The sequence below is a fragment of the Vulpes lagopus genome, chromosome 7, assembly GCF_018345385.1.
Source record: "Vulpes lagopus strain Blue_001 chromosome 7, ASM1834538v1, whole genome shotgun sequence".
Classification (NCBI taxonomy): domain Eukaryota; kingdom Metazoa; phylum Chordata; class Mammalia; order Carnivora; family Canidae; genus Vulpes; species Vulpes lagopus.
The window spans coordinates 7,148,196-7,175,716 of NC_054830.1; the positions used below are offsets into that span (position 1 = coordinate 7,148,196).

The following is a 27,521-nucleotide window of genomic DNA, read 5'->3' on the forward strand; positions in this document are numbered from 1 at the left end:
AGCTTGGCATAATTTAAGAACAATGGACAATGGTCACAATTTACCAAGCATAATTATGCAGAAAGATCCGAAGCCCAGCAAGAGGATTTGACCTGTGCATTTTTGAGAAGGTTCCATTATGGCAGGTCCTGGGGCTGGATAGCTAAATGCCAAGGCTGCTCACGCTTGGTGCCGGGGAATGAAGATATAATGCCTGCACTGCCCCCCATTTGAGCAACTACCCCAGAAACTCACCAGTTTCACAAGGGCAGGGGTGGGGACAATCCTGTTCCTGCCCTGACTGGTCAGTCCCAATCAAGCTCTGAGCCCAGTCTCCCAACCCCATGGCCTAGGGTCCTTGCTTAGAGAGGAATGCTTCAGGATAAGACCCCATGGGTCATGGGAAGGACAACTGTCCCCACCGCCACTGCTGGCCTCCAAGGGGGGAGCTCGTATATTTTCCTAGCTCTGCTGTTCCCAGCCCCTCCTCAGCTCGTTGGCTGAGGAGGGAGGAGCAGCCCTCTCGTTCCCCATTGGACTTATGGGAATTCCTTCCCCATGTCTGTTTAGATATTAACTCAATCAGGACAGGCCAAGGCAAACAGACCAGAGCTGGGGTGTTCAAGAGGATAGGCACCTGCGGCCTGTGGCTGCACATCACCCCACCCCCGCCGCCATGGACATGCCCTGGCCCGCGGGGTTGATTCTACTCCTCTTGAGGACCTCTCTTGCCCATGCCGAGCCACTGTGAGCCTGGGAAACTGAAGGCCCTCAGCCGCTGCCTGCATGTCTGTTGTCTGCATGATTCCCTGCATGTGACTCTGTCTCTCTGCTCCTGCCCACTCCCCCGACCCTTCCACCCCCACCGAGTGCTCCCATGCTCCTGCGTTTGTCTACTGGCAGGTACATCCTGGTGGCCCCTCGAGCCCTGCGGGTCGGCACTCCTGAGAACATCCATGTACAGGCTCACTCGGACTCCCTGCAGCCCCTCACTGCGAACCTCCAGGTGAACCTCACCGTGTGGGACTTCCCCATGAAGAAAACAGTGGTGGCTATGAGACGCCTCACTCTCTCACCAGCAAACCACTTTATGGAACAGACATCTGTGATGGTACGTGACAGGCCTGGATGGGTGGCCACCAAGGGAGGTTCTGGGTCAGCAAGGATGGAGAGGGGCAGACTCTAGAAGGATTTCCCATGAGGGACACTGGGGAATAGATGCAGGGTTTGGATATGGTTATTGCTCCTCTTATGTCCTGTCCAGTTAGAAATCCAAAGTCCCCTGGGTCTGAGCTCCAAGAAGGGCAGTGATTAGCCGGAAGAGGTCTCTGTAAGAATTAATAAAAGGCGCCCTCTGCTGGTGGCTTGGGAAGCTGAGCTCGGACGGGATTGCATTCCCCCTTGGACTGGATGTCCTTGCGCAGGAGCAACCTGCAGAGCCAGACAAGACAACCTTGTTCCCAACGACAGGTGGCCCCCATTCAATTGTTGCTCCTGAGATCTGGCTCAGGGATTTGCTTCCAGGAATAGAGACTTCAGCAGAGCCTGAGGAGTGTGAGCATCTCTCCCCAGATTCCCGAGAGCCTGATATACCCCCAACAACCAGGCCAACAGTATGTCATCATCCGGGCAACGTGGGCATCCACCTCAAACCCTTCATTCATGGAGAAGATAGTGCTGGTGGCTCCCCATGCTGGCTACATCTTCATCCAGACAGACAAGACTATCTATACCCCCGAGCACTTGGGTAAAGCCCCCAAGCCCTTGGCCTAGGGCAGATGCTGACTCTCATTCCCTGTCTCCCCCACTGCCCTTCATATTCCATCCCCCAAGGTCTCCCTCTGTCCAATGACTCCTCACTGCCCAAGATCCTAATGACTGTCTCCCTCTCCAGCTTCTGTCCAGAACTCAGAGCCTTTCTTCTCTCTCCAGTTCAATACCGAGTATTCACTGTGGACCACAAGATGGATCCTGTGGCCAGAATATTCACTCTGGACATCAAGGTGGCCTCTCTTTATGGGAAGATGGATCCCAGACACTGAGGTTATATCCTGTGCTGAAGGCCTGGGTCATGAACAACTCACCCCCTGTCCCCACAGAACCCGGAGGGGATCACTGTAATCAGCCAGAATCTGATAGCCAAGGAAGGTTTCTTCGCAAGCTCCTTTAAACTCCCAGAGATTGTCAGGTGCCTCGCTGGGAGCCCTATGGATGGAGGGATGGAGGCTCTCCTCCTCAGTCTCCATCTCTCCTGACTCTCTGTGTCTCAGTCTTGGGACCTGGAGCATCGAAGCCAGTTACCAAAGTGCAGCCAAGCAAAAGTTCAAGGCAGCCTTTGATGTCAGGGAGTACGGTGAGTAGGGTATGATGGTCAGGGCAAGGTGGGACCCACAAGAAACAGAGTGGGAAGTGGAAAAGAGGTCTCATGGTGCACCTACTGTGTGTGAGGGCCCAGGCTGGGTTCTGGTGAACAGGACACGCGTTCCAATCCTTGGGGTTTGCCAGAGTCATTGAGGAAGGAGTGAGCAAGGAGGGGACAATGGGGGAACAGCAAAATACTGAGGGTGCCCACTGCCTTTATTCCACCCAGTGCTCCCATCATTTGAGGTCCAGCTGAAGCCAAATAAGACTTTCTTCTACCTTAACGATGAGGCTCTGGGTGTGGACATTGAGGCTTGGTGAGTCCCCTTGTCCCCAGCTTGGACATAGGACCAGGAATGCCAAGAAACTGAATGAGTAGAGAAGCCAGCCACTCTGTGGCACTTGAGGTATGGTAGAGGTAGAGGTATTCTTTGCCACCCATGAGATATTTTTGGCCACCTACATTGTTTTGTGAGGTTGACCATAAATATCTGCCATATCTGCCAGACCATATCTGCCACCTGTAGGTAGTACAGACTATCCCTTCTGGTCTCTGGGGTTGTATAGGACACCTTGCCCATCTAATGGAGTCGTGCCATATCTCACGGCTTAGACCATCTCTGAAGGTCTGGAAGGTTGCACAGGCACATTTGCCATCTTATGAAATTGTCCAGACCACCTCCACAGCTGTATGAGGTTGTAGAGACCATATTGTCCAGTCAAGGTTGTAAGGGCCATGCCTGCCACTTCTCAACATTATTCCTACAGCTCTATCATGCTATACATCCTGTCTAGTCTGTCTCATGAGGTTTTATGGGCTACTTCTACCATCTTGTGAGGTTGCACAGGCCACATCTGCAACCCAACATGAGGCTTTACAGGACATGTTTGTTACCTTCCAGGGTTGTGTAGATAAGCAATGAAACCATTCAAGTTTCCAGGGGCCACCTCTGTCCTTCCCAAAGATTTACCACTATCCCTACAGCCTCATGAGGTCATATATGACATCTCTGCAATCACATGAGGTTGTGTGGGTGCTTCAGAGACAGTGGGATGACCCTCCACCCACCCCCAGGTATATATTCAATAAGCCAGTGGATGGACATGCTCTGGCCATCTTCGGGGTGAAGCTGGATTCCCGTCGGATACCCATCCAGAGCTCTCTGCAGAGAGTGGAGGTGATTGAGTCTTGACCTCTTCCCCCACCAATAGCCCTTTCCATTAACTTTCCTGTCTCCCCAAGAAACCATCTCTTCTTCTCTCTTTGGCCCTGAGAGCAGATCTCTGAAGGCCTGGGCCACATCTCCCTCCAGAAGGATACACTGATATCCACATTCCAAGGCCCAGAAGAGGATTTCATTGGGGCCTCAATCTTTGTCAACATCACCGTGTTCTCTTCAGGTACCACTCTCACCCAAGCCCCTGGCAGAAGTCAAAACAGCATTCTTGCTCAACCTAGACATGTGACCACGGGCCACCTCCCAGCCTGTTTCCATATCAGAGGAAGGTGAAAATGCCAGAAAGACTAAAAGGAGCTTAGATTGTGTTACTGTCTTCCCTGTCTTGGTGAAGCCAAGCAGCCTTTCCACTTCCCCAAGAAACTGAACCTCCTCCACAGACCTCACAGTCCCCCATCTCTCCAGGGGGTGAGATGGTCCAAGCTGAGACCTCCGGGGTGAAGATTGTCCGGAGCCCATACAACATAAAGTTCACCAGGACACCCCAGTATTTCAAGCCTGGGATACCCTTCCACTTTAAGGTCAGAGTCTGACTTCACTTCATCCAGGGATTCAGAGCTCCCTTCCCCTAACAGACCCCTCTCAGGAGACAAAAGCCCATACTGGACTCACCTGCCCCCGCGCCCCCCCCCCAACAATACATCTGTTTGAGAACTGAACCATCATGCCTCTTGGACCAATCCCAAGTCTTTCTCAAGTCTCAACCCAGGTCCCCCAAAGCACTGTGATGGCCCCACAATTTCTTTGTAGGGGGCTTAGTGGTCACAGTCAGGTTAGAAGGTGGTGCTCGAGGGTTATCTTGAGGCTACATTTGTACAGCAAGTACACTGTTTTTACATGCATTCATTTTGAGTGATCTTGGGGAGTCTGATGGACACTAGGAAAACTAGAGACATCCTTTGGTGCCAGTCCTACTAAAGATTTCCCCCAGCCCTCTACATCTCTCCATTCCAATTCCCTCCACCTCCACCCCACCAGCACACCAACATCCAGGGCCACCACATATGATTGCATACTCCAAAATTTGAGGGGGTGCCATACATAAAGACTCTAATATGAATGGTGCCCCTACTGTTGTTCAGTGCACAACTTGTACAGCTATACAAGGCAGTCTTGTCCAAATCAGATTCCCAGTACTCACTTCTCATGCCAGGCCACCCCCAGGCCTGTCTTTAATCTCACCCCAATTCCACCTCAGGTCTTCGTCTCAAATCCTGATGGGTCCCCAGCCTCTAGAGTCCTTGTCCAATGCCAAAACAATAAAGAGTACACCTCAGACAATGGAGTGGCCACCTTGACCATCAACACAGTTGAAAATCAGGAGCAGCTCTCTATCCTGGTACCAACCTAATGGGGCAGGGATGATGGATCTGTGTGAGCCAGAAGAGCTGAGAGTTTACTTACCCATCACTTCTCTCAGGTAGAAACTGCTGAGCCTCTCCGGCCAGAAGAGCAAGCTACAGCCAGAATGACAGCTTGGCCTTACTTGACTCAAGATGGGTCAGGGAACTTCTTGCACATTGAAGTGAAGATGTTGGGCATAGATATTGGCAGCAGCATCCAGTTGAGCCTTAACACAAAACATAAGAATCATGACACCAAGGATCGCATCACTCACTTCACCATCCTGGTGAGTGGCTAGGACTAAAACTTAAACTGAGGAATTATTTCCCTGGAATATCCCTGGCTAGCTGGTTTGGAGGCACTATGAACAGTGATGCAAAGGTGGGAACCATTTGGGGTGGCCTCAGACTAAGGAGCTGAAGCAAAGGAGCCGTGAGTCTACCTTGTGAGCTAAGACGGCCTCAGAAAAATGTTGACTCTACCCTTCTCATTCTTGTCCTCCCTTGTCTCCAAGGTCCTGAGTAAGGGCCGGATTGTGCATGCCAAATATCAATCAAAGCAACCTGGGAGTCACTACACATCAACCATCATTGATGTGACTGCAGAGATGCTGCCCTCCTTCCGCATCCTGGCCTTTTATTTACTGCCTCAGGGAACAGGTCAGGATCCTGAACTGGTGGCTGACTCCATATGGATTGATGTGAATGACAGATGCATGGGGACGGTAAGCCAAATTCCTTGAAGTTTTACATTACCATCATAAAGCTCGGATGGGCCAACAGGCTGTCCAAGTTGAAGGGCTCCAAGTCTGAAGGCAGGGGAGAGTAAGTGGAGATGTGCCCTTAAAAGCTCAACCTAGGGGCACCTGGATGACTCAGTGGGTTAATTGCCTTCAGTTCAAGTCATGATCCCAGGGTCCTGGGATCAAGCCCCTGCATCAGGCTCCCTACTTATCAGGGAGTCTGCTTCTCCCTCTCTCTCTGTCCCTCCCCCTGGTTGTGCTCTCTCTTTCTCTCAAATAAATAAATAAAATCTTTAAAAAAAAAAAAAAAAGCTCAACCTAAGGCATGGAGACTATGCAAGTATACGGAGTTGGGATTGGCCTGGTGAAGTTCTGGATGCTCCATCAGAGTAATAAGGAGCATAAACTTAAAAGTGGACTTGGGGAAGCCCCTTGGTAGCATACAAGCCCCTTTTTCTGACATCTCTCTTTTTCCTGGCTCAGCTGAAGGTTGGTTTGAAGAAAGAAGGACAATTCCAGACTTTGGAGCCAAACAGCCTGGTGGAAGTGAAAGTGACAGGTGATGAAGAGGCCACAGTGGGGTTGGTGGCTGTGGACAAGGCTGTCTATGTCTTGAACAGCAAACACAAGCTCACACAGAAGAAGGTGAGAACACATGGGCTTTGGGCCAAGAGGTTGCCTAGAGGTTCTAACTGAGGCCTCAACTTCCTCAGCTGTAAAATGGGCAACACTGATGGATACAAGGATTCAAAGATCTAGAACACAGCTAGGGATTGGAAGGTGGTAAGAGCTCAAAAAAAGGGAGGTGGTGTGAGAATTATTATTTGAGCCAGCAATTACAGTGCACCATTGCTCCTTTCCTAAAAAGGTCATACAGCTTCCAAATCCAGGCTCCTATCTTAATCCACAGGTCTGGGATGTGGTGGAGGAACATGACATTGGTTGTACAGCAGGCAGTGGGAAAGACAAACTTGCTGTATTCAAGGATGCTGGATTGGACCTGAAGATGAGCACGGGGATGCACACCCTGGCAAGCTCAGGTACAGGAAGGAAGGGGGTGGTGGCGGAGGGGGGGCAGTGCTGTCTAATGGATAAGAACATGAAGTTTGGTGTCAGACAGGCTAAAATCTAGACTCCTCCCCTTACCATGAGCCAGTTACATTTCCTCTTCGAGGCTCAATTTCTCTGTCCATAAAATGGGGATAATAATAGAAGTGATTCACTACATCTTAGTTAAGATATAGATTTGGCCATGAGTAACAGAGATACAAACTAACAATAGCCTAAACAAGGTAGAAATTTCTCACTCAGTAACAGTTCTGAAGTCATTCTGGGACTCAAGCTCCTTCTAGCTTGTTGCTCTGCTATTTTCCAAATGGCACCTCATCAGGACCTCATGCAAGGCAAAAATATGAAGGGAAGTGGGAAAGAGAGACACTTTCTCAAATCTCATTTGCTGGAACTCAGTCGTGTAGCCCTAGCTGCAAGAGAGACGGAAATGTGGTCTTCATTCTGAGCAATACACAAAAGAGACAGGTTTCGTTGTCACAGATAATGGGAGGGGGTGGATACTAGGGACAACTTGGAGTGTCTCCTTTCAACTATCAATAACAGTTTCTGTTGACTACAAGCTGGACACTCTACTAAGTACTTTTATATGCAGGATCTCATTGAGAAAACTATAATTATACCAATTTACCTAGGTGGAGAAATTAATGCTCAGAGAAGTTAAATGACTTATTGAAAAAATAATAAAATAAAATAAAATAAAAGACTTGCTGAAGATTGCACAGCTTTTAAGTGGTGAATCTTGAATATGAAGAGGCTATGGGATTAAATGAAATGATGCTTAGAAAGCACTGGGCATTCTGTAAGTACCCAATAAATATCAAGGATGTTGATAATGATCTTGACAGTGGCCCCTTCATTCTTCTCTCTGACCCTCAGACTGGCAGTGCCCTCAGAGCCCCCCTGACAGCCACCGCCGCCGCCGCTCCCTGAAGAAGCTGGAGGCCAAAATAAATGCAGGTCAGAGCTAAACCTGGACATGCCCCTCCTGGCTCCCTAACCTACAGTATTCATTAGAGCTTAAAGGAGAATATTGAAACCACTCTAGGTACTTCAAGCAGAGAGGGAGGGATTTAATTATGGGAGTTTGGTACTTTCAAAATCATTAGATGGTCTGTAGGCTGCTTGCTGGAACTCAAGATCACCTCACTGCAGTTCTTGCAATGCATGAAATCTCAAGAAACTACTGCCAATATCTCTTGCAATGCTGGTGGATAAATAATGAAATGCAGCAACGTGTGCAGTACAAAAACACACGTAGACTGGGGTTCACTGGTCAGCTACCACTGCCATAGAGAAAATGGTCTCCACTTCTTCCACCCTCAAAATCTTACACAACAGTGTCTCGGTGCAGGAATCTAATCATATCCAAAAGCCTAGCAGCAGGAGAATCTGGGAAATGTAGCCTTTAGATGTCTAGGCTCTGTGAGAAAAGAGAGTGTAGACAAAAGGAGAGATGGGTGCTGGGTGCCAGTGGATAATTGCTAGTGAACCTGACATCCCCAAGGTCAAAGTGCGGGCCAGAATAAGAAGCTCTAAAAAAAAAAAAGAAGCTCTGAGTCTGGAGTTCGAGGAAGATGGGAGGCAGCACTGAGTAATGTTAGAAACATGGATTCTATGAATATCAGATTTTTCAGTCTCTGAGCAATGGTTATGACTTTATGGATCTAAATAAAGAGAAAGTAAGTGAAGCCTAATAAAAATTGAGATAAAACTTTAACTCTAATTTTGGTATTAAAAAAATTACCCTAGGGATCCCTGGGTGGCGCAGCGGTTTGGCGCCTGCCTTTGGCCCAGGGCGCGATCCTGGAGATCCGGGATCGAATCCCACGTCGGGCTCCCGGTGCATGGAGCCTGCTTCTCCCTCTGCCTGTGTCTCTGCCTCTCTCTCTCACTGTGTTCCTATCATAAATAAATAAAAATTAAAAAAAAAAGACTTTAAAAAAAATTACCCTAACATCCTGGGAAAAGTTTACAATATAAACTATTGTTTCATTTAGGGTAATGATAAGTTATATTATTTAACTATGATCATGTTATATGGTAAGCAATAAGATTTTTGAATTGCTATGTATTTTTAAAGATTATTTGTTTGTTTATTTATTTATTTTTTATTTATTTTTTTATTTTGAAGAGAGAGAGTGTGAGTGGAGGGAGGTGCAGAGGGGAAGGGAGAGGGTGAGGGAGAGAATCTCAAGCAGACTCCATGCTGAGTGCAGAGCCTGACAGAGGGCTTGATCTCAGGACCCTGAGATCCTAACCTGAGCTGAAACCAGGAGTCAGATATTTGATCAAATGAGCCACCAAGTGCCTGAGAATTGCTATATTTTTATCTTTAAGTGTATTCCTTCAGTTTGCTAACTTAGAAGCATTCGATTTGACATCATGCTTTACAAGGTTTATGTTTTGATTTTTTAAAAACACATGATGAAAATCAGAAATTGAAATGATAGGGCGCTTGGGTGGCTCCGTCAATTAAGGTCTGCTTTCAGCTCAGGTCATCATCCCAGGGCCCTGGAGTTGAGACCCAGGTTGGGCTCCCTGCTCAATGGGAAGTCTGTTTCTCTTCTCCCTCTGTCCCTCTCCCTGCTTGTGCTCTCTCTCTCAAATAAATAAAATCTTTTTTAAAAAAGAAGCGGAAATGGTATCTCTAATATGTAAACATGGTATTACGAATCCCTGTCAAGAAGGAAGGGGAGGAGGAGAATGAAACCCCAGCAGCATGGATTCCAGTCCCAGCTCTGCCACTTGAGAGCTGTGAGATCATGGGCCAGTGAATTTATCTCTCTGTTGTGTAGCTCCCTCATCAGACCCCACCACATTGGTTCAATGTGAGGCTTCAGGGAGAAGGTACGAAGACCAGCATCTGCCGGAGTTACGGATAAATAGAGACTCGGTGTACGGGGCATTGAGGGAGATGGGCCCCAGCTTCTTCCGATCCCACTTAACCCCTCCTCCTCTGTCGCTTTAACTCTGGCCCACAGTGAACAAGTTCAAGACAGAGCTGGAGCGAAAATGCTGTGATGCTGGGCTCCGGGAGAGCCCAGTGGGGCTGTCGTGTGAGGAGAGGACCCGGCATGTCCGCTATGGGCCAACCTGCGTTGCTGCTTTCCTGAGCTGTTGCCATCTGTCTGAGGCCCTGACTAGGGAGGCCCGGGAGGAACAGCTGCTTTTGGGGACATGTGAGGAAGCCATGGCAGGAGGGAGGGGGTTGGGGCTCGCCTGAGGGGCATGAAGTGCCATGGGACAAGTCAAGGGGAGATATGGGCCATAAGAGGATGGGGTGGGAAGACCATGGGAGAGATGCCAGGAGACAGTGCCTCACGCCCACTTCCTCCAGCGGATGAAGAGGAGGACTTAGGTGACATCTTCTTCGATGACCAGCCTGTCCGGACCTTATTCCCTGAGAGTTGGCTCTGGAAGAAGTTTACACTGCCGAAAAGTAACTCAGGGTAGGACCACAGTTCCCATGACAGCATCTAGTCCCTGGCCCTTTCAGGCATCAGTGGATGTCAGTCATAGCCAGTGGCCCCCACTGGTGACAGCTCTCAGTATAGTCCCATGATAAGAACCACTCTAGATGGGGATACAAATCCCAGTGGTTCCCCCAAAAGGACAACCCTCTAGTGATGATGTCGCTGATAGGGTGACCCACTGACCCCTGAACAGTGACTCCCAGTGCAGAGGCTATGCACTGTCCAGGCAGCACAAACTCACTAATGCCCACCCCCTACCCCACCAGTTCCAGAGGCATCTCCCACTACAGCACTCTTGTGAATGTGCCAGATTCCATCACCACGTGGCAGTTAGTGGCTGTCAGCCTCAAAGCCGGAAAAGGTGACCCCACAAGCCCAGAGCTAAGGAAATGGGAGAATGGTGGTCCTGCCCAGCCCCAGGACAGCTGGCCTCTGCTTAATGCTAACACATTCCCCTGGCTCTAGGTCTCTGCGTCTCAGACCCCTTTGAGCTGACGGTTATGAAATCATTCTTTGTGGATCTCAAGTTGCCTTCCTCCGTGGTCAGGAATGAGCAGATCCAGATCCAAGCCGTGCTGTACAATTTCAGGAGACAGAAGGTCAAGGTGAAGCCTGATCCTGCCCCTCCTCTCAAACCATCCACCAGTGTGTTTTATAAAGGGTTTGGAGTGTGTCCATTATTCAAAGGGGCCAGTGAGGTGGTTGCCCTTTTGAAAAAGCTTCTGGGGTATATTCTCATTTAAAACACCCAATAATCCCAGCAGATGGCTATTATTGCTTTTGATGTAGATGCGGGGAAATTGAGGCACAAAGAGATTAAGGGACTTTCCTGAGGTCATGCAGCACATATGTGGTAGGCAAGGTCTTCACTCTCAACCACTATGCTGTGCTGTCACCTACTTGGGATTTTTAGAATGGGGGCAGGGAGGGAATTGTGACCAGAATCCTGGGCCACCCCCTGAATCAGGACCCCCTAACTGTCCACCCTGTCCAGGTCCGTGTGGAATTCCCCCACAAGGAGCTGCTGTGCAGTGCTTCGAAGAAAGAAGCCCCATCCCGTCAGATAGTGGTCGTGCCCCCCAACTCCTCCAAGATGGTGCCCTTTCTGCTTCTCCCACTTGAGACAGGCAAAGTGGACGTGGAGGTCAGGGTTGTGAGCATTGGGGTTGAGGACCACATAAGGAAGACACTTCTGGTCAAGGTAATGGGTGCCCCCACCTCTTGTTACTGGTACAGACTGCGGGGCTTCCCCAGGGCTCCCAGGCTGTGATCACAGGATGGAGAGGTATGCCCAGGATCAACAAACAGGCTTCTCAGAGGGGAATGAGGTACAAGAGAATGGATTTGAAAGTTCAGTCACAGAGCCCTCATTGTGGGACTTTGTTGTCAGACTTGGGTTCAAGTCTTGTCTCTGCTGTGTGACCTTGGACAACTTAACTATTCTGAACCCTCATTTCCTCATTTTGCCAAGTGTGATAATCATCACACTCAGAGCTGTGAATAGCAATCAGAAAGCTGTGAAAATTATTTATATCACACATCGGACTGTGTGTGACCCATCAATAATATTTTTTTTCCATCAATAATATTTTATTTACTTCTCTTATTTACTTAATTCATTTATTTAACAAAAACATGTTCAGCACTTAACAATATAAACTCTTTAAGAATAGTAACTCATTGAGCCCTAAGAACAACCATATGAAGTAGGAATCTTCTACGGATGAGAAAACTGAGTCACAAAGAGGTTAAGTAATTTGCCCAAGGTCACACAGCTAGAACGTAGACGGGTAGGGATTTGAACCCAGATAATTGGGCATCCAGTCTGTGCTCTTTATAGCTAACTAATCCCTCCTCCTACTGTCATTGTGATTGTCGTTATTACTATTCTTGCTGTTATTGCTGTTTTAACTTGCTTCATCATTGCATCTCACAGGCAGGAGGCCAGATAGAGCAAATATCCCACAGCATCCTCCTGAACCCCCAAGGTGTGTGGGGTCTACAGGGAGCATGTGGGATTCTAGGGCCACATCAGGATGGAGGGAGGAGCTGAAATGAGGGGGTTTGGTCAGGTGGGCAGTCTGAACTCCTCCTGGCTCTGCACACCCTGACCTCCCCAGCCCCAGAATCTGCTTGTCATAGAAGGTTGTGTCTGCTCAATCCAGGTCAAACCCAGATGGAAGTAGTGCCAAGACAGAACTTTTTGAACATGGTGCCCAATACAGAAGCAGAAGTGTTTATCAGTGTCCAAGGTGCTTAGGACAGAGATGACTCCTGGGGGGAGGGATTGGGAGACTGGGGAGCTGGCTCCTCCCAAGCCTGCCTGGGCACAGGGGCAGGAGGGGTGGAGGGTTTGGGGTGCTCATGTGGTATGATCAGGGAGCCATGGCGGCTTAGGCCATTCCTCAAATGACTCTGCTCACCTGATAGGTGACATCCTTGGCGAGACAATCCTGGGTGCCCTGACATCTAAAGAAATGTGGAAGCTGCTGAGGGTCCCGACTGGTTGCCCTGAGCAGACGCTGAGCTCCTTGGCACCTGTGATCATCCTGACCCACTATTTGGACACCACTGGCAACTGGGGCAAGGTTGGGGTAGAGCTCAGGGAGCAGGTGATAAAGAACATTGTCAGCGGTGAGAAGGGTTCCTTCTGGGACCTCAACAAAAGTGTCTGGGACTCTCTGGAAGGGTGGCTAGGGCACCCCAAGGGTTGAGGGTGGCCCCCATGGGACTCTCCTCAACAATAACATTCATACTCTGACTCATCTCCCGGGTTACAACCTGGTACCAAGTCCCCCAGGTACTCCTACATCTGGACCCCTCTCCCAGACTACAGTCTGACAACAGACACCCTGGTTTACTCCTAAAGCAGCAGCCTCCAGGTTCTGTTATATCCAGACCCTGTCCTAGGTTACACCCAGTCAGTGCCAAGCCTTGGGTTATACCCTTAGAGAACAGCCAAGCAGAAAACTCCAGAATAACCCCCAGTGGTGGCCTCTCTATTACCCCTTTCCAGGTTATATCCACACCTCCCAGGTAACTACCAGAAATGCACACTCCTGGTTACACCTAGACAGGGACTCTCAAGTTAATCTGGGCACTGACCCCTCTTCCCAGTTACACTCAGACACCAACTCTCCATTCAGGTGCTCTTAACAATACCCTCAGGTATCATCCAGACACTATCATCCCCAAAGTTACCCCCAAACCTCAAGCTCCCAAGCAACCTTCATGTAATACCTAAGTATCAATGCTCAGAATACACTTGAGAGGTACCCCTCCAAGATTATACCCAGGAGTAGCCTCTCCTAAACTACACAGACACGGGACGCCTGGGTGGCTTAGTGATTAAGCATCTGCTTTTGGCTTAGGGCATGATCCCAGGGCCCTGGGATCAAGTCCCCTATTGGGCTCCCCTGCTTCTCCCTCTGCCTGTGCCTCTGCCTCTCTCTGTGTCTCTCATAACTAAATAAATAAAATCTTAAAAAAAAACTACACACACACACACACACAGACACACAAATTTGCACAGACACAGGGACATCCCTAATTTATAGCCAAGAAACAACCCTCAAGGAAACTCCTAGGTCGTGGCCCCCAGAGTACCCCCTTCCCTGGGTTCCACTTCCTACAATCCCCCTGAGCAGCAATCCCCAGTCATAGCCTTCCCCCAGAGACCCCAATGGGGTGATTTCCCAGGTGACTCCCAGATGACACTGCACACAGCTCCCAGAGTCACACCTGAGCCCTATAGGCACCTCCTGATCCACCTAGACAAATCCCCTTCTATGGTTGCATCTAGATGTGATGCACCCCCAAGTCGCACCCACATCTTGCCCCCTAGATTATGCCTGATAACTGACTCCCCTTCACAGCCACACCCAAATGCCAAATCTCCCTGAAAGTTCTCCCCCACCCATTTCCCCAGGTTACACCCAGATGCTGACTCATCGGAGTGAACACGGCACCTACCACACCAGCAAGGGAAATCCGGGAAGTACCTGGTAAGAGCAAGGATTGGCAGCCCTGCCACCACTGCCCTGAGTGAAGCCCGAGGGCCAGCCTGGGACTAGATGACCCCAAGAGCACCCATGCAGTGAGGGCTTGGGGCAGGCAGCCTTTGGCCCAGAAAGATTGCTACCCCCGGAGCAGCAGGAGTAGACTGCCCCTAGAGTAGATGCCCCCGTCCTAGAATCCCCTGGCTGCTATCACCCTGTGTCCCCCGACAGGCTCACGAGCTACGTGTTCCGGGTCTTTGCCTTGGCCTACCCTATCATGACAACCAGCGTGCTTGACCTGCACTCTCTCTGTACCACTGCCAACTGGATCATCACTCAGAGGCAGGCAGAGGATGGACACTTCTTGGAGGAAGGCGCCGTGATCATGGCATGGATGCAGGTGCCCACCCCAACCCACCCCCCCACCCCACCCCCTCCTGCCTGGCCTGTTCAAATAAAACCCAGGCTCTGTGCACTGATAGATGAATCTCAGGCCCCTGACCTGTTTACAGGTAAAAAGAGAACAGGAAAAAGCCAGGGCCTGGCACCCAGCACCACATGCCCCTGCTCTGGACCACCCTGCACTCTGTTACTATGTCACAGGAGCTGGGCACATCTGGGACCCCAGCTCTCTCTCACCCCCACTTCCAGCAGGCTCCAATCCTGGCTCTCTTTCTTCTGGGCTGAGTCTTCTGAACCCCCTCCCAGCCATCCCTACCAAAGATTCCTTCTCATCAGCCTCCAGGAATAGCTTTCAAACAGTCTGGGAAGTCTCTCCCCTGTTCAAACACCTTCTATGGCTCACCGCTGACTATGACAGTGTCTCTCTATTATATGCCTCTCTTCTGTATCTCTCTCCAAGTTTTATCTCTCACTACTCCCGTCACAGATCCCTCCAACTCACTGTGTCTTTACTTAAGCTGCACTCTCTGTATGGAATAGCCATGCTCCATCCCTTTTTCTTTTCCCTGGCTGGCCAAATTATGCTTTATCTTTACATTTAGCTCAAACCCACCTCCTCCAGGGGTCTCCCCTGAATACCAGCCCTGTGCCTGTCTCTATTACTGCACCTATGACAGTAGAGATGTCATTCACTCATTCAACAGACATTAATCCGGCAAAATCTGTGTACCAGGCCTTGTGCTAGACAGAGGGGAGACAGAGCAGTAAACAAGACATTTACAGTCCCTGCCTTGTGGTACTCACAAGCTGGGGTGTGGGAGGAAGATGGAAGTGCACCAAATAATTATAACTAGTGATTGTTTACATCGCAATTGCGCTAAGTTCCATGGGAAAGAAATACCAGAAGGTAGTATTTAATGGGCCATGCCTGGTCAAGGAACCTACAAAAGGAAGTGGGGGTAAAGCAGCAACCTGAAGGAGGAATAGAGTTGGTGGAGGAAGAATAGGAAAGATAGCTCCAGGCAAAGGGAGCAGCACATGCAAAGGCCCTGAGGCTCTGGCACATTTGAGGAAAAGGAAAGACCAGAGCCCAAAGATGGGAAAGGAGGTAGTCTGTCCTGAGACCTGAGAGGGAGGAAAGATACCAGGACCTGAAGCCTGTAGGGCCTTGGGGACCCCTACGCTGAGTCCTTCTCGTTGGGGGGGGGGTGGAGGAGGGAGCGGGTCTGGTTCATCATAGTTGGCAAATGTTTGCTGAATAAAACTCTGGGTGAATGCATGAACCCAGAAAAGACAGATTGCAACCCCAGATGAAGGGAGGAGTTAGGGAGTGGGGAGGCCTGTGTGAGCGAGCAGGCACCAGATGCCGCACAGAAAAGTGGTACAGAGAGGGGCTACAAACAGGTTTCACTGGCTCACAGATCAGAGTTTCTATCAACAAACATTTATCAGGCACCTACAATGTTCCAGGAACTGCTCTAAGCACTGAGGACCTGGGGCAAACAAAATAGATAAAACTCTTTGCTCTCATGGGGTGGACGCTCTAGTGGAGGACAGACAAGCAATGAGCATGAGAGAGACCTAAATGATGTGGCATGCATGTTAGAAGAGATATGGGGAAAGACTTAGGAGAAGGGCAATCAAGGTGATGGGGTATAATTTTGGAAGATGGTATTTGTACAGACCTGAGGAGGTGAGGGAGTAAGTCACATGGATAATTAGGGAAAGAGTGTTCCCAGAAGAGGGAACAACATGTGCAAAGGCCCTGAGACTGGAAGTGCCCAGTATATTTGAGGAACAGTGAGGAGGTTGGGGCAGAGTGAGCAACCCTGGAGGAGAGATGGAGGAGGAGATCTGATAGAGGGGATGGGACAGATTGTGCAGGGCCTTTGGGGCTGCCAGGAGGACTTGAGCTTTTCCTCTGAGTCAGATGGGAGCCATAGAGGGTTCTGAACTGAGAAGGGGCACAACCTGATTTCAAGAGTTCACAGGCTTTATTGGCCACCGTGGGAAGAAGAGACTGTGGGGTGGAAATTAATTCCTTGGGGCTCTTATAAAACATGCCACCAACTGGCTGGCTCAAAACAACAGAAATGTACTTATTTTGTCATAGTTCTGAGGCTAGAAGTCTCAGATCAAGGTGTCAGCAGGGCCATGCTCCTTAAGAAGGCTCTGGGGAGGAATCCTTCCTTGTCTCTTCTAGCCTGATGACCTCTGTCAGTCTTTAGCATTCCTTGACTTCTAGGTGCACCACTCCAACCCCTGTCCCCATTTACCCTCCTTCTTTCTATGGGTCTTCAAATGGCCTTTTACAGACACTAGCTACTGGATAGTCCACTCTAGTCAATGTAACCTTCTATTAACTAATTACATCTGCAAAGACCCCATTTCCAAGCGAAACCCTATTCTGAGGTTCTGGATGGACATTAATTTTTGGGGGGAGGGCACTAGTCAACCCAGTACTGAGGCTGAAGGTGGAACTAGAAGACTAAAGAGGAGCTTGAACCCTAAGTCAGTCATTTACTAGCAGGGGGGAGACCACCCTCTCTGACCATCACTTTCCTCATCAGGAAAATGGGACTGCTGTAAGAATGCTTTGAAATAGTGGAGAGTTTAACACATCACCCTCCTTGGCTGTTGGCTTTGGTTGGTAATGCACACCCCACATAAACACATCTTAACATGGTTCCTCCTCTTCCTCTCTCTCTCCCCACGCTGCTTTCAGCAACCTCCAGCCCAGAGCTGAGCACCTGGAAGCTTTTCAAGGTCACACAGGACCTCCACAGGAGAGGTTGGGGAAATTCTCTTCAAGACACTAGGGAGATCACGGGTGTGATCTTGTATCCACAGGGTGGCTACCGAGGCTCTGAAGCACACATATCCCTCACAGCTCTTGTCCTGATCGCCCTGAATGAGGGGAAGGACTTGTGTCGGGGTATACAGGTAAGATCCAAAGAGGAGGGAGACTCTGCAAGCCCTCTAGATTCTCTGCCCACAGGAAGTCCCCCCATCCTCATGTCCCTCTCAGTGCATTCCTCCCTTCTAACTCTTAGACACCTTTCTTCTAATAGCCTTCCTCTGGTTCCCTCTCCCTGACTTTCTAGAGTTTGACTGCCAGCATGGAGCGAGCCCGTAGCTTCCTGGAGAAATGCCTTCCAAAAATTCAGACAACCTTTGCCGTAGCCGTAGTCTCCTATGCTCTGGCCCTCACCAATAGCCCCCGAGCCAATGACCGACTGGACAGCTTTGCTAGCCACGGTGAGTGTAGGCCACTTCTTAACCAGCTTATGTGTTAACCACGGCCATGGGGGCAGTGGGAGGGGGATTGTGTGATTTCAAATTTAGCAATGTGTGATTCATCACTTAGTGTTTATTGAGCATCTATGGTGTGCCAACTCTTTAGCTCAGACTCTGAGAAACCAGGGTAAGCAAGAATGATATGGTCCTTGCTCTCAAAGGTCCCATCATCCCTGGAGGAAGCAATTAGAAGACAAACAGATCAACTACAAATTGAGACAAACAATAAGATGCTAGTATACGAGATGGGTGGGAGAGATGATGAAGGAAGAGGAGTATAGATTGGAGAACTGGAGAGTCCTCTGTGAAAAGGGGATTCCTAAGCTGGAATAAAAGATGAGAAGGCCCACCTATGTGAAAGGCCCAGGACATTCCAAGCTAAAAGAATGGCATGTGCAAATACCCTGAATTTAAAAGGTGCTTGATATGGTCAAGGATGGAAAGAAGGTCATAAAATGTGGTTAACTGACAGGAGTCTGCCTCCCATGGCCTGCCCTATCTCATCCCCAAAGACCCTATACCATCCACTTCATTACTCAAGTCAAGAGGAATAGAGTTAGGAAAACTTGCAGGGGGACCAGTGGGACATGGAGGAGCTTCTCTAAACCTTAATTTCCTTGTCCCTAAATAGTTAAGAGTCCTCCTAGAGTATTCTGAAAATAAAATGTCCATATGCCTCCTCAAGGAGTTTCACATAAAGGAAGTGCTCAACAAAATAGTGGACGAGAAAATTCAGGCCAGATGACACAAGGAGAGGACAGGTTTAGGTAAGAAGGGCCCAGTTTTGGGAGACAAAGTGGCCAATCCATCTCCTAGATAAAACCCACTGGCCAGTGGACAACCTGGAGGACTCCCTGTACACCATTGAGGCCACAGCTTATGCGCTGATGCAGAAGGTGGAGTTGGGTCGACACAATGAGACGCACGCCATTGCCAAGTGGCTACTGGAGAAGCGGGAGCTAGGCGGAGGTTTCAAGTCCACCCAGGTGACCCCAGCCTCGGAAAGAGGGGGTGGGGGGCCGCTAGCCGAGGTGCTGACAAGGCCGGCTCGCCGGAAGGAGCTGCCCGTGGTGCTGATTTGCCATGCTGCGGGGTGGGGGGCGGTCCTGGGGCGCTGTCGGTGGTGCTGATACGCGGCTCCATCCCAACCCCTAGACCACCGTGGTGGCCCTTGAGGCCCTCACCCGCTTCCGGGAAGCTGTCCCTTTTAATAGTGTCCAGGATCTCCGCATCCAGATAAGCGTCCCCAAGAAAGCCTTGAACTTGGAGTGGTACATCGATCAGAACAATGCCTACCAGCTGCGGTCAGCAAAGGTAGGGCACTGAGGGGCAGAGAGGAAGGCCATACAGAGGTGGCACTGGGGATGAGGTCGAGAGCCATGTCCTTGCCAATCTGCCTCTCCAAGATTATCTTACAACCAATGTCTATACTGTTGATGTGTTGATTCATTTATTCCACCATTTCTTGAGCATCGATAGTGGGCCAGTCATTCTCTTGAGCAATGGGGATGCATTATGAAAGATCTGTGCCCTCTGCCCTCATGAAACTTACAGCATAGAAATAAACTAAGACAAAAAGTATTTTAAGATTTCTGGAAATAGGGGATCCCTGGGTCCCCTGGATCCCCTGCTGATCCCCAGCAGTTTAGTGCCTGCATTCAGCCCAGGGTGTGATCCTGGAGTCCCGAGATCAAGTCCCAGATCAGACTCCCTGCATGGAGCCTGATTCTCCCTCTGCCTGTGTCTCTGCCACTCTCTCTCTCTCTTTGTGTCTCTCATGAATAAATAAATAAATAAAATCTTTAAAAAATAGATTTCTGGAAATAGGGAAAAGAAATGTGTGTAAAGGGGAAAAGATCCTGGGTGTGAGGAAGAAGATAATCTCCATGATCTTATCCATGGAGGAAGTGATATTCACCTTCAATATTTTAACCCGTCTTTATTGACCAATTACTCTATGCCAGACATTGTTCTAGGTGCTGGGAACTCAGTCATGAACAAGACAGAGAAAAAATCCATCTCCCTGTAGAATTTTATACTCTAATGGGTGAGACAGACAGTGAAGTAAGTAGAATATGTAGTATGTTACATGATGGCAAGTGCTACAGCTAAAAAATTAAGCAGAGGGGGAGGATGGGCACATCATCGAGTTGCAATTTTAGATAGGAAGGTCAGGAAAGTTCTCAACAAGATGGTAACATTTGAGCAAAGATCTTAAGGAAAAGAAGGAGCAAGCCTTGTGGATATCTAAGTAGAAGAAACAGGCAGTGCAAAGGCCCTGAGGCAGAAGTATCCCAGGAATAACAATGGGTTTAAGCAGGGGTGATGTGAATGGATGTGAATTTGTAAAAATTTCTCTCCAGCTGATGAAGGAAGAATGTATGATGGAAGCAAGAGTAGATGTAGAGATGCCAGGGAGAAGAATCTTGTGGTGGCTCCGTGCACAAGGAGCTCTGTAAACACTGTAAAGTAGACAGATTGAACAGACGTACATTAGTACACAGCCTGAATTGGCCGTTGTAGTTGATCTGTGACAGTGTAGACATCACAAATGCTCTATCAAAAAGAAAAAGTAAAACAAACCATCTATGTGGGGAGCGGGGGGAGCAGTGAGTTACTAGACCCCGAGTTAGGGAAATTACTGAGGCCTCAGTGCCCATGTGTGCTTTCCTTCCCAACTCCGTTGTATTCGAGCCATGTTTTGCTGCCTCTGTGCTCAAATCCTCTTCTTGCTTCCTTTCAGTTCTCTTCCCAGGATGACATAGAGATCAAAGCCAGTGGCAGTGGGAGAGGCACAATCTCGGTAGGTCTGGTGTCCCACCATGAGATCCTTAGCTAGAGGCGCCCAGGTGGCTCAGGGGTTAAGCGTCTGCCTTTGACTCAGGGTGTAATCCCGTGTCCGGGGATCAAGTCCTACATTGGGCTTCCTGCGAGGAGCCTGCTTCTCCCTCTGCCTGTGTCTCCATCTCTTTCTCTCTCTGTCTCTCATGAATAAATAAATAAAATCTTTTTTTTTTTTTATGAGATCCTTAGCTGGAACCCACCACCACCACCACCATCACCCTTATTATTGGAAATAGAGGCAGTCTATTACAAGATTGAAATCAGCAATAATTTTAGCTACCATTTAGGGCACTACCATGTGCTAGGAATCAAGTTAAGGACACCTCAAAACCTGCCCCTAGAAAGTTGGTAAAAATATGGACTCCATTTAACAGGTGGGGAAATAGGGATCCCTGGGTGGCGCAGCGGTTTGGCGCCTGCCTTTGGCCCAGGGCGCAATCCTGGAGACCCGGGATTGAATCCCATGTCGGGCTCCCAGTGCATGGAGCCTGCTTCTCCCTCTGCCTGTGTCTCTGCCTCTCTCTCTCTCTCTCTCTCTCTCTCTCTCTCTGTGAGTATCATAAATAAATAAAAATTAAAAAAAAACAGGTGGGGAAATAGAGACTTGGAAGGGTCTTCACTTGTTATAAATCAAGAGGGAGGAGAGGTAGAGGCGAGAGGTCTTTGGGCCTGTCTACCCCGCCTATGCTGGGTCCCTGAATGGGTGTCTCTTTCTTTCCCCTCAAAGGAAGATTCTCCCTCCACCGTGTCTTTCAATGCCCGGAGGATAACTCTGCCCTTTCTTCCAATATCTGGGGGCCCTGTTATATCTTCTGGCTCCATGCCCTGTGGCCCAGGAGGACAGACCTCTTGTTCACTAAACTTGAGGCAGACCGTTTTCCTATTTCTGGCAATGGAGTCACAGTTGAAGCTCTGCCTTTGTGGTGTGACTTTGGGAATGTCATCCTCCTCCATGAGCCTCGATTAAATTTAAATTAAGTAAAATTAAAAATTCAGTTCCCTGGTTGCACTAGCCACATTTCAAGTGCTCAACAGTTATATGAGGCTAATGGCTACCATATATGTACAGCACAGGTAGAGAGTATTTCCGTTACCTCAGAAAATCCTATTACACAGAAGTGGTCTAGACTCTAAAGAGTGTTCTGGTCACTGCACCCAGAAATTCGGGAGGCACAGACTTTGCTGTGAATTAGCAACAGGGGCAGAACCTGGGCAGGCAAGGACTGGAGTGAGGAGGAAAGGAGTGGGTAGTAATGGTCTCTGACACCTTCCCTGCCCTGGCAGATCCTGACCATGTACCACAGGTCCTCAGAGTCCTGGGAGGGCACCTGCAACCTGTACCACCTGAATGTGACTCTCCATAGTACCTTGGAAGGTGAGCCTAGACCCAGGGATTCCTAGACCTTCTATTCTATTATTTTATTTTAGCTTTCACTTAGTAAGCACATTTATTGCCTTATTCAACTCTTCAACAAATATTTATTGAGCATTTACTATGTGTCATGCCCTGTTTCTGGATCCTGGGAACACAGGTATGAACAAGAAAAATATCTCTTCTTTTCCTGAATCCTCCTGGAAACAAACAATAATACGACAATAAATAAATTATACCCCTACAGCCATTCATTTATAACAATCTTCATTATAAAAAAATAAATATATAGCACACTTACATGATAAGTACCGCATAAAATAAAGCAGGAAAAGGTGACACATACTTGGAGGAGGCCCAGGGAAGCTGTCTGAGGAGATGGCTTTTGAGCTCAGACATGAAAGAAGTGAGAGAATGAGCCATGAAGGACCTGAGGGAATAGCATTCCAGGCAGATAGAACAGCAGGTGCAAAGGCCTGGAGGCAAGAATGAGCTCACTTGGTTTGAAGAAGCCATCGTGGCCACAGAGGAGCAAGGGGCAGGGTTTTCGGAAAAAGAGTTGGAGAGGTAATGGGAGCAGATGGTGCAGGGACTTGTGGGCCATAGTGGGAACTTTGGTTTTTGTTCAGAGTGAAGTGGAAGCTATAGAGGGTTCTGAGCAGAGGAGGGATATGACCTAGCACAGGTTTGCACGGGCTCTCTCTGGCACAGACTGCAGAGGACAAGGACAGAAGCTGAAAGACTAGGGAGGAGGAGACTGCACTGGTCTTGCAGGAGATGATGGGGGCTGAACTGGGGTAGGGGGCTGTGGAGATGGTCAGAAATGGGATCCTAGAGTTCCTAGACTGAGGTACCAAGGAGGAAGAGACAGGACCTGCCATTGGAAGCTCACTGTAGGGATGAGGGGAATAAGACTCACCAGTCCTAGGACTTTTAGGGACTAAAAGTGACCAAGGCTTTGGCTTGGGTTGCATTTCATCATCGTCGTCGTCGTTGTTGTCGTCGTCGTCGTCGTAGTAATGGTAGTAACAGTAACATAGTTCTGAAGCACGGATAAGGCACTGTGTTAAGTGCTTTACTTGCATTAACTCATTTAGTCCTACACCTCCCCTTGGTTGAGAATATTATGCTCCCTACTTACAGATTTGGTAACTAAAGCATGGAGAGTTTAAGCAACTTGCCCAAAGTCACAAGGTAGAGCCAAGATTTGAACCCAGGACACACTGTGTTACCTAGACTCTAAACTCCTGGCTTCTCTCTGCAGATAATAAAAAGGAGGAAGAGACCTTCCAGCTCCGGATGGAGACAAGGTCAGGGCACTAGGATCTTGGGCTGGGCAGGAGGAAGGCCTCACTTCTCTAAGTATCCAGACTCCTTACCAGCTTTCCTTGTGTACCGAATGGAGGGTGGGAACCAGCCAAGCTTGCTTCTCCATGCTTACCCCCTCATCCTACTACCCATCCTGCCCTCCCCTGCCTGTCCCTGCTGCCTGCCTCCCAGCCTGCCTTCCCACGCTTGTCTACCATCCTGCGCCCCCCAATCCTGTCCTTCAACCTGCCATGTCCTGGGATGGTGGGCTCCACCATGGTGAACACGCTTCATGTCCCAGATGACCAAAACTGGTTCCAAGCCCACAGCTCTCTCCATCTTCATCTTCTCCAGACATCCCAGCCCTCACCCCAGTTCTGTTCTGTCTCCCAGATGTCCTCACCTGGGTCTGCCCCAGATAAAAATACTTATTGAGCATCTGCTGAATGCCAGGCTCTGTTCTAGGAACTGAAGGTACAGCTGTGAGCAAGTCAGCCCCTCTCTGCCTGGTAGAGCTCACAGCCTATCAGGGGAGACAGACAATAACCAAATAATCAACCAGAATCAATGTAAAATGACACCTGTGACTAAATACGGCAAAGGAGAAATCCAAGGAGCCACAGGAGGGCAAATTAGAGAATGATCTGGTGCATGGGCTGGAGAAGGCTTCCCAGAGGGAGTGATGGATCGGTGGAAATTGCAAAGATGCAAGGATGTTTCAGGGCAGAAAGAGGAGTGAGGACTCCAGGCTGAGGACAGCATGTGCCAGGGTCCGGTGGCAGGAGAGGGATGCTTAGAAGCAATTGCGTGAAAGCTGGCTGGGAGGAGGTGAAGCAGAAGAGTAAGACAAGGCGTCTGGTAAAGGTTGTTGAGCAAGGAAGCCACCTATCAGATTCCCATTTGCTACATCTGTCAGCTGCTGGGGGCAGAGGGGTAATGGGGAGACCGGGAGGAGGCCACGGACTGCACCCATGCAGACATGAGATGATGGCAGTAGGAGCTTTGGGGAGAGGCAGGAGGAGAGTAAGAAGAGACACCAGAGCTGTGAAATCCCCAGGTTCCAGGGAAATCGAGAGGCCACAATGAGCATCATAGAGGTCTCCCTGCTCACCGGCTTCTACCCCAACCAGAATGACCTCAAACAGGTAAGGTCCCACCTGTCTCCTCTTGAGCAGGCAGGGGATGCCCTAGCAACATCCCACACTCTCCGTGTGGGCACAGCAGTCAAGGCCCCCAGGTTAATGCCCCATGGTCAGTAGCCACAGCCAACTTTTGATTGTCTCCCTGAATGACCTTAGACAAATCCTTGCCCTTATTGTGCCTCAGTTTCCCCCGATACTGGTGTTGATGGGACAAGGACTGGGAGCTTGAGAGTGACTTCACACTGACCAGAGCTCCTAGAGCTGGGGACCTGGTGGGGTGGGGGGCAGTCTCTGCCAACCTGCAAACCCCACCCTTTGCCCCAGCTTACGAGCGACGTGGAGATGTATGCCTTCCAGTATGAGACCAAGACGAGTTCCAGTGACAGCACCGTTGTCCTCTACCTGGAGAAGGTGAGGAAGGCTGGGTGTCCTCTTCCAGAGGCCTGTGAGCAGCCTGGTGGGGGGAGAATCCAGGGTCAGCACCTTGGGCAGTGTTGCCAGAGAGCCATGGGGTCTGAGGTCAGCTCCTCAGGCCACAAGGCCATGTTGTCAGTGTCATGGCCAAGGCCCTGCGGTCAGTGCCCTATGGTCAGTGGCCCTGGTCAGCTCAGGGTTCCCTTCCCCAGCTCTCGCACAAGGAAGACACAGTGCTGGGCTTCCGGGTCCACAGGATGCTGCAGGCAGAGTTCCTGCAGGCCGCCCAGGTCACCATATACGACTACTACGAGCCTTGTAAGCGTGGGTAGGGGTTGGGGGGGCGGTGGTGGGGTATCTCCTGAAGGGACTGGGAAAGACTGGGCCAGGTGGGAGGGATGGAGGGGCGGGGTCAGGAAGGGGGAGGAGCCTGGACACGGGGCGGGGCCCCGAAGGGGGTGTGGTTGAGGGGCGTGGCCTTCCCAGCAGGTCAAAGTTGTGGGGATTCTGGAAGGGGATGGGACGCAGAATTGACCCGGCAGGGCAGGGTAGGGTGAGGGGCTTGCGGGGGGGGGGGGGGGGGGGGGGGAAGGTTGGGGAGAGCCTTCGGGGCGGAGCCAGGGGTCACCCAGCCGGCAGGAACGCTGGCCCAAGCCAACCCCAGGCATTCGTCTGTCTCTCAGCCCGGAGGTGCAGCTCTTTCTACAACCTGCCCACAGAGCGGTCTTACCTGCAGAAGATCTGTCACAAAGATGTCTGCAGATGTGCGGAGGGTGAGGTCGTGGGGACGCTGAGGCCGGGGCTGCCAGGCTGAGGATCCAGGAGCCCATCATCACCTCCTGGCTGTCTTATGGGCTGAGTTTAGGCAAAGAGAGTGAGACAGGAAGACAGGGACAAAGAGGACAGAGGCCCAGACACAGAGACTGACACACAGAGTCAGGCACAGCCAGAAAAGGGCCCAGATGGGGGAAAGAGACCCAAAAGAGACATAGAGAAGAAGAGAATACCCTACAGACCAGAAAGGCCTGACCCAGAGATCTAGAGGTGGCTGGCAAGGGGCCAAATGGGGGTAGGATGGGAGGAGGCCCCCTCCCTCAGCACAGCCAGAGCAGCTGCCTTGCCCTCCCAATGCTCCAGAACAGTGTCCATCTCCAAGGAAGGACGGCAGCCAACTGAGGCAGGAGGAGCTCCAGGCAGCAGCCTGTGAGACAGGCGTGGACTTTGGTGAGTGTGGGAAGTGGCAGGAGGCAGGAGGAGGTCCACCTGTAGGCCAGATCCAACAGGACACCCTCCCGTCCCTGCTTTCCCAGTGTACAAGGTCAGGCTGGAGTCTGTGAAGGCCTCCACCTCCAACCCCTACATCTACTACAACATGAAACTCCAAGCCATCATCAAGGGTGGTATGTTCAAGGGGACAGAAGAGGCGGTGTGAGGTTCTACCCCAGGAACCCCATTGTGCAAAAGGGCCAGGCCTGTGTACGCTCACACATGGGTCTCCTTTCCTCCAGGTACAGACGCTGCTGTGCCCCTCACCATGAAGAAATTCATCTCTCATGCCACCTGCCATGACTCGCTGGGGCTGCAAGAACAGGAGACATATCTCATTATGGGCCACACATCGGACCTTTGGAGACTCAAATCTGAGTGCGTGGGGGACTCCTGCTGTCCCAGGACTCAGGCGGGGGCCCCCTTCCCGACCCCAGCCCAGTCCCTGGTGTCAACATTTCCTATTAGCACCTGTCACCTATAAACAGGAGTCTCAGGTTTCAGGGCAGCCCTAAAGGGAGGTATAGACCACTGTACAGCCCCAACTCCAGGGAACACCATTCACATGTAGATGTTGTAGACGTAGATAAAGATTCCGTTTTCCAATAAAGGACACTAAAGAATCAGAGGAAGGGGAGCCTTTTCTAATCACCAGCCACGTGGGCTACAGGCTGGGGGACCCAAGATGGCTGGTGGAGTGGACATGTGGCTGTGGCTCTGGGAGACTGCCAATCAGGGCGGAGGAGGGCAGGGAGGGCACCAGGCTCTCCTCACCCTCTTTGCCGTCTCTCACCCACAGGTACATCTACGTCCTGGGCAAGAAGACTTTGCTCATGCAGTGGCCATCAGATGGGGATGTGGGCAAGAAGGAATTGTTGGACCAGATGAAGGAATTTTCAGAATATATGAGCATTCACGGCTGTGAGTCCTGAGACTCTGAGGTCTCCACTGCCCTCTGGAGTTTGTTTCCAAGCTGGTGCAGGCCACTGGGCTTAATTGCAAATAAAGACATTGGAGTGGATCCCTGGGTGGCTCAGGGGTTTGGCACCTGCCTTTGTCCCAGGGCGCGATCCTGGAGTCCCGGGAGCAAGTCCCACATCGGGCTCCCGGCATGGAGCCTGCTTCTCCCTCTGCCTGTGGCTCTGCCTCTCTCTCTCTCTCTGTATAATACATAAATAAATAAATAAATAAATAAATAAATAAATAAATAAATAATCTTTCAAAAAAAAAAAAAAAAGACACTGGAACATCATACCCAAAGTCCATACAT

General features: G+C 50.1%; 1 protein-coding gene across 2 annotated transcripts; it reads left to right on the forward strand.

Annotated features, from left to right (window-relative positions):
* The first annotated feature begins 567 nt into the window (after positions 1 to 567).
* LOC121495873 (complement C3-like) lies at positions 568 to 27,392 on the forward strand. 2 transcript variants are annotated; one of them, XM_041763926.1, is made up of 41 exons: positions 568 to 726; positions 883 to 1,090; positions 1,552 to 1,726; positions 1,912 to 1,982; positions 2,079 to 2,167; positions 2,250 to 2,332; positions 2,570 to 2,657; positions 3,416 to 3,518; positions 3,621 to 3,741; positions 3,984 to 4,099; positions 4,777 to 4,917; positions 4,999 to 5,208; positions 5,437 to 5,646; positions 6,148 to 6,309; positions 6,575 to 6,704; positions 7,612 to 7,692; positions 9,717 to 9,914; positions 10,073 to 10,184; positions 10,475 to 10,569; positions 10,674 to 10,813; positions 11,203 to 11,409; positions 12,145 to 12,196; positions 12,374 to 12,460; positions 12,639 to 12,842; positions 14,137 to 14,212; positions 14,438 to 14,606; positions 17,459 to 17,551; positions 17,713 to 17,866; positions 18,722 to 18,891; positions 19,061 to 19,219; positions 20,649 to 20,708; positions 22,034 to 22,124; positions 23,386 to 23,431; positions 24,487 to 24,574; positions 24,896 to 24,982; positions 25,198 to 25,303; positions 25,669 to 25,758; positions 26,123 to 26,209; positions 26,296 to 26,385; positions 26,494 to 26,629; positions 27,051 to 27,392. In XM_041763926.1, the coding sequence occupies exons 1-41, from the start codon at positions 656 to 658 to the stop codon at positions 27,181 to 27,183; spliced, it is 4,989 nt and encodes a 1,662-aa protein (XP_041619860.1). In that variant the 5' UTR covers positions 568 to 655; the 3' UTR covers positions 27,184 to 27,392. The 2 variants fall into 2 exon arrangements, with proteins under 2 accessions (XP_041619860.1, XP_041619861.1); XM_041763927.1 differs by lacking the exon at positions 568 to 726 and having other exon boundaries at positions 972 to 1,090; positions 1,504 to 1,726.
* Positions 27,393 to 27,521: the final 129 nt, after the last annotated feature.

Bases quoted from the DNA above. Each gene is read 5' to 3' on its own strand.
- LOC121495873 (XM_041763926.1), top strand. From the start codon at position 656: ATGGACATGCCCTGGCCCGCGGGGTTGATTCTACTCCTCTTGAGGACC. The intron at 1,727-1,911 runs GTAAAGCCCCCA...TTCTCTCTCCAG, and splicing joins CTATACCCCCGAGCACTTGG to TTCAATACCGAGTATTCACT. The intron at 14,213-14,437 runs GTAAGAGCAAGG...GTCCCCCGACAG, and splicing joins GGAAATCCGGGAAGTACCTG to GCTCACGAGCTACGTGTTCC.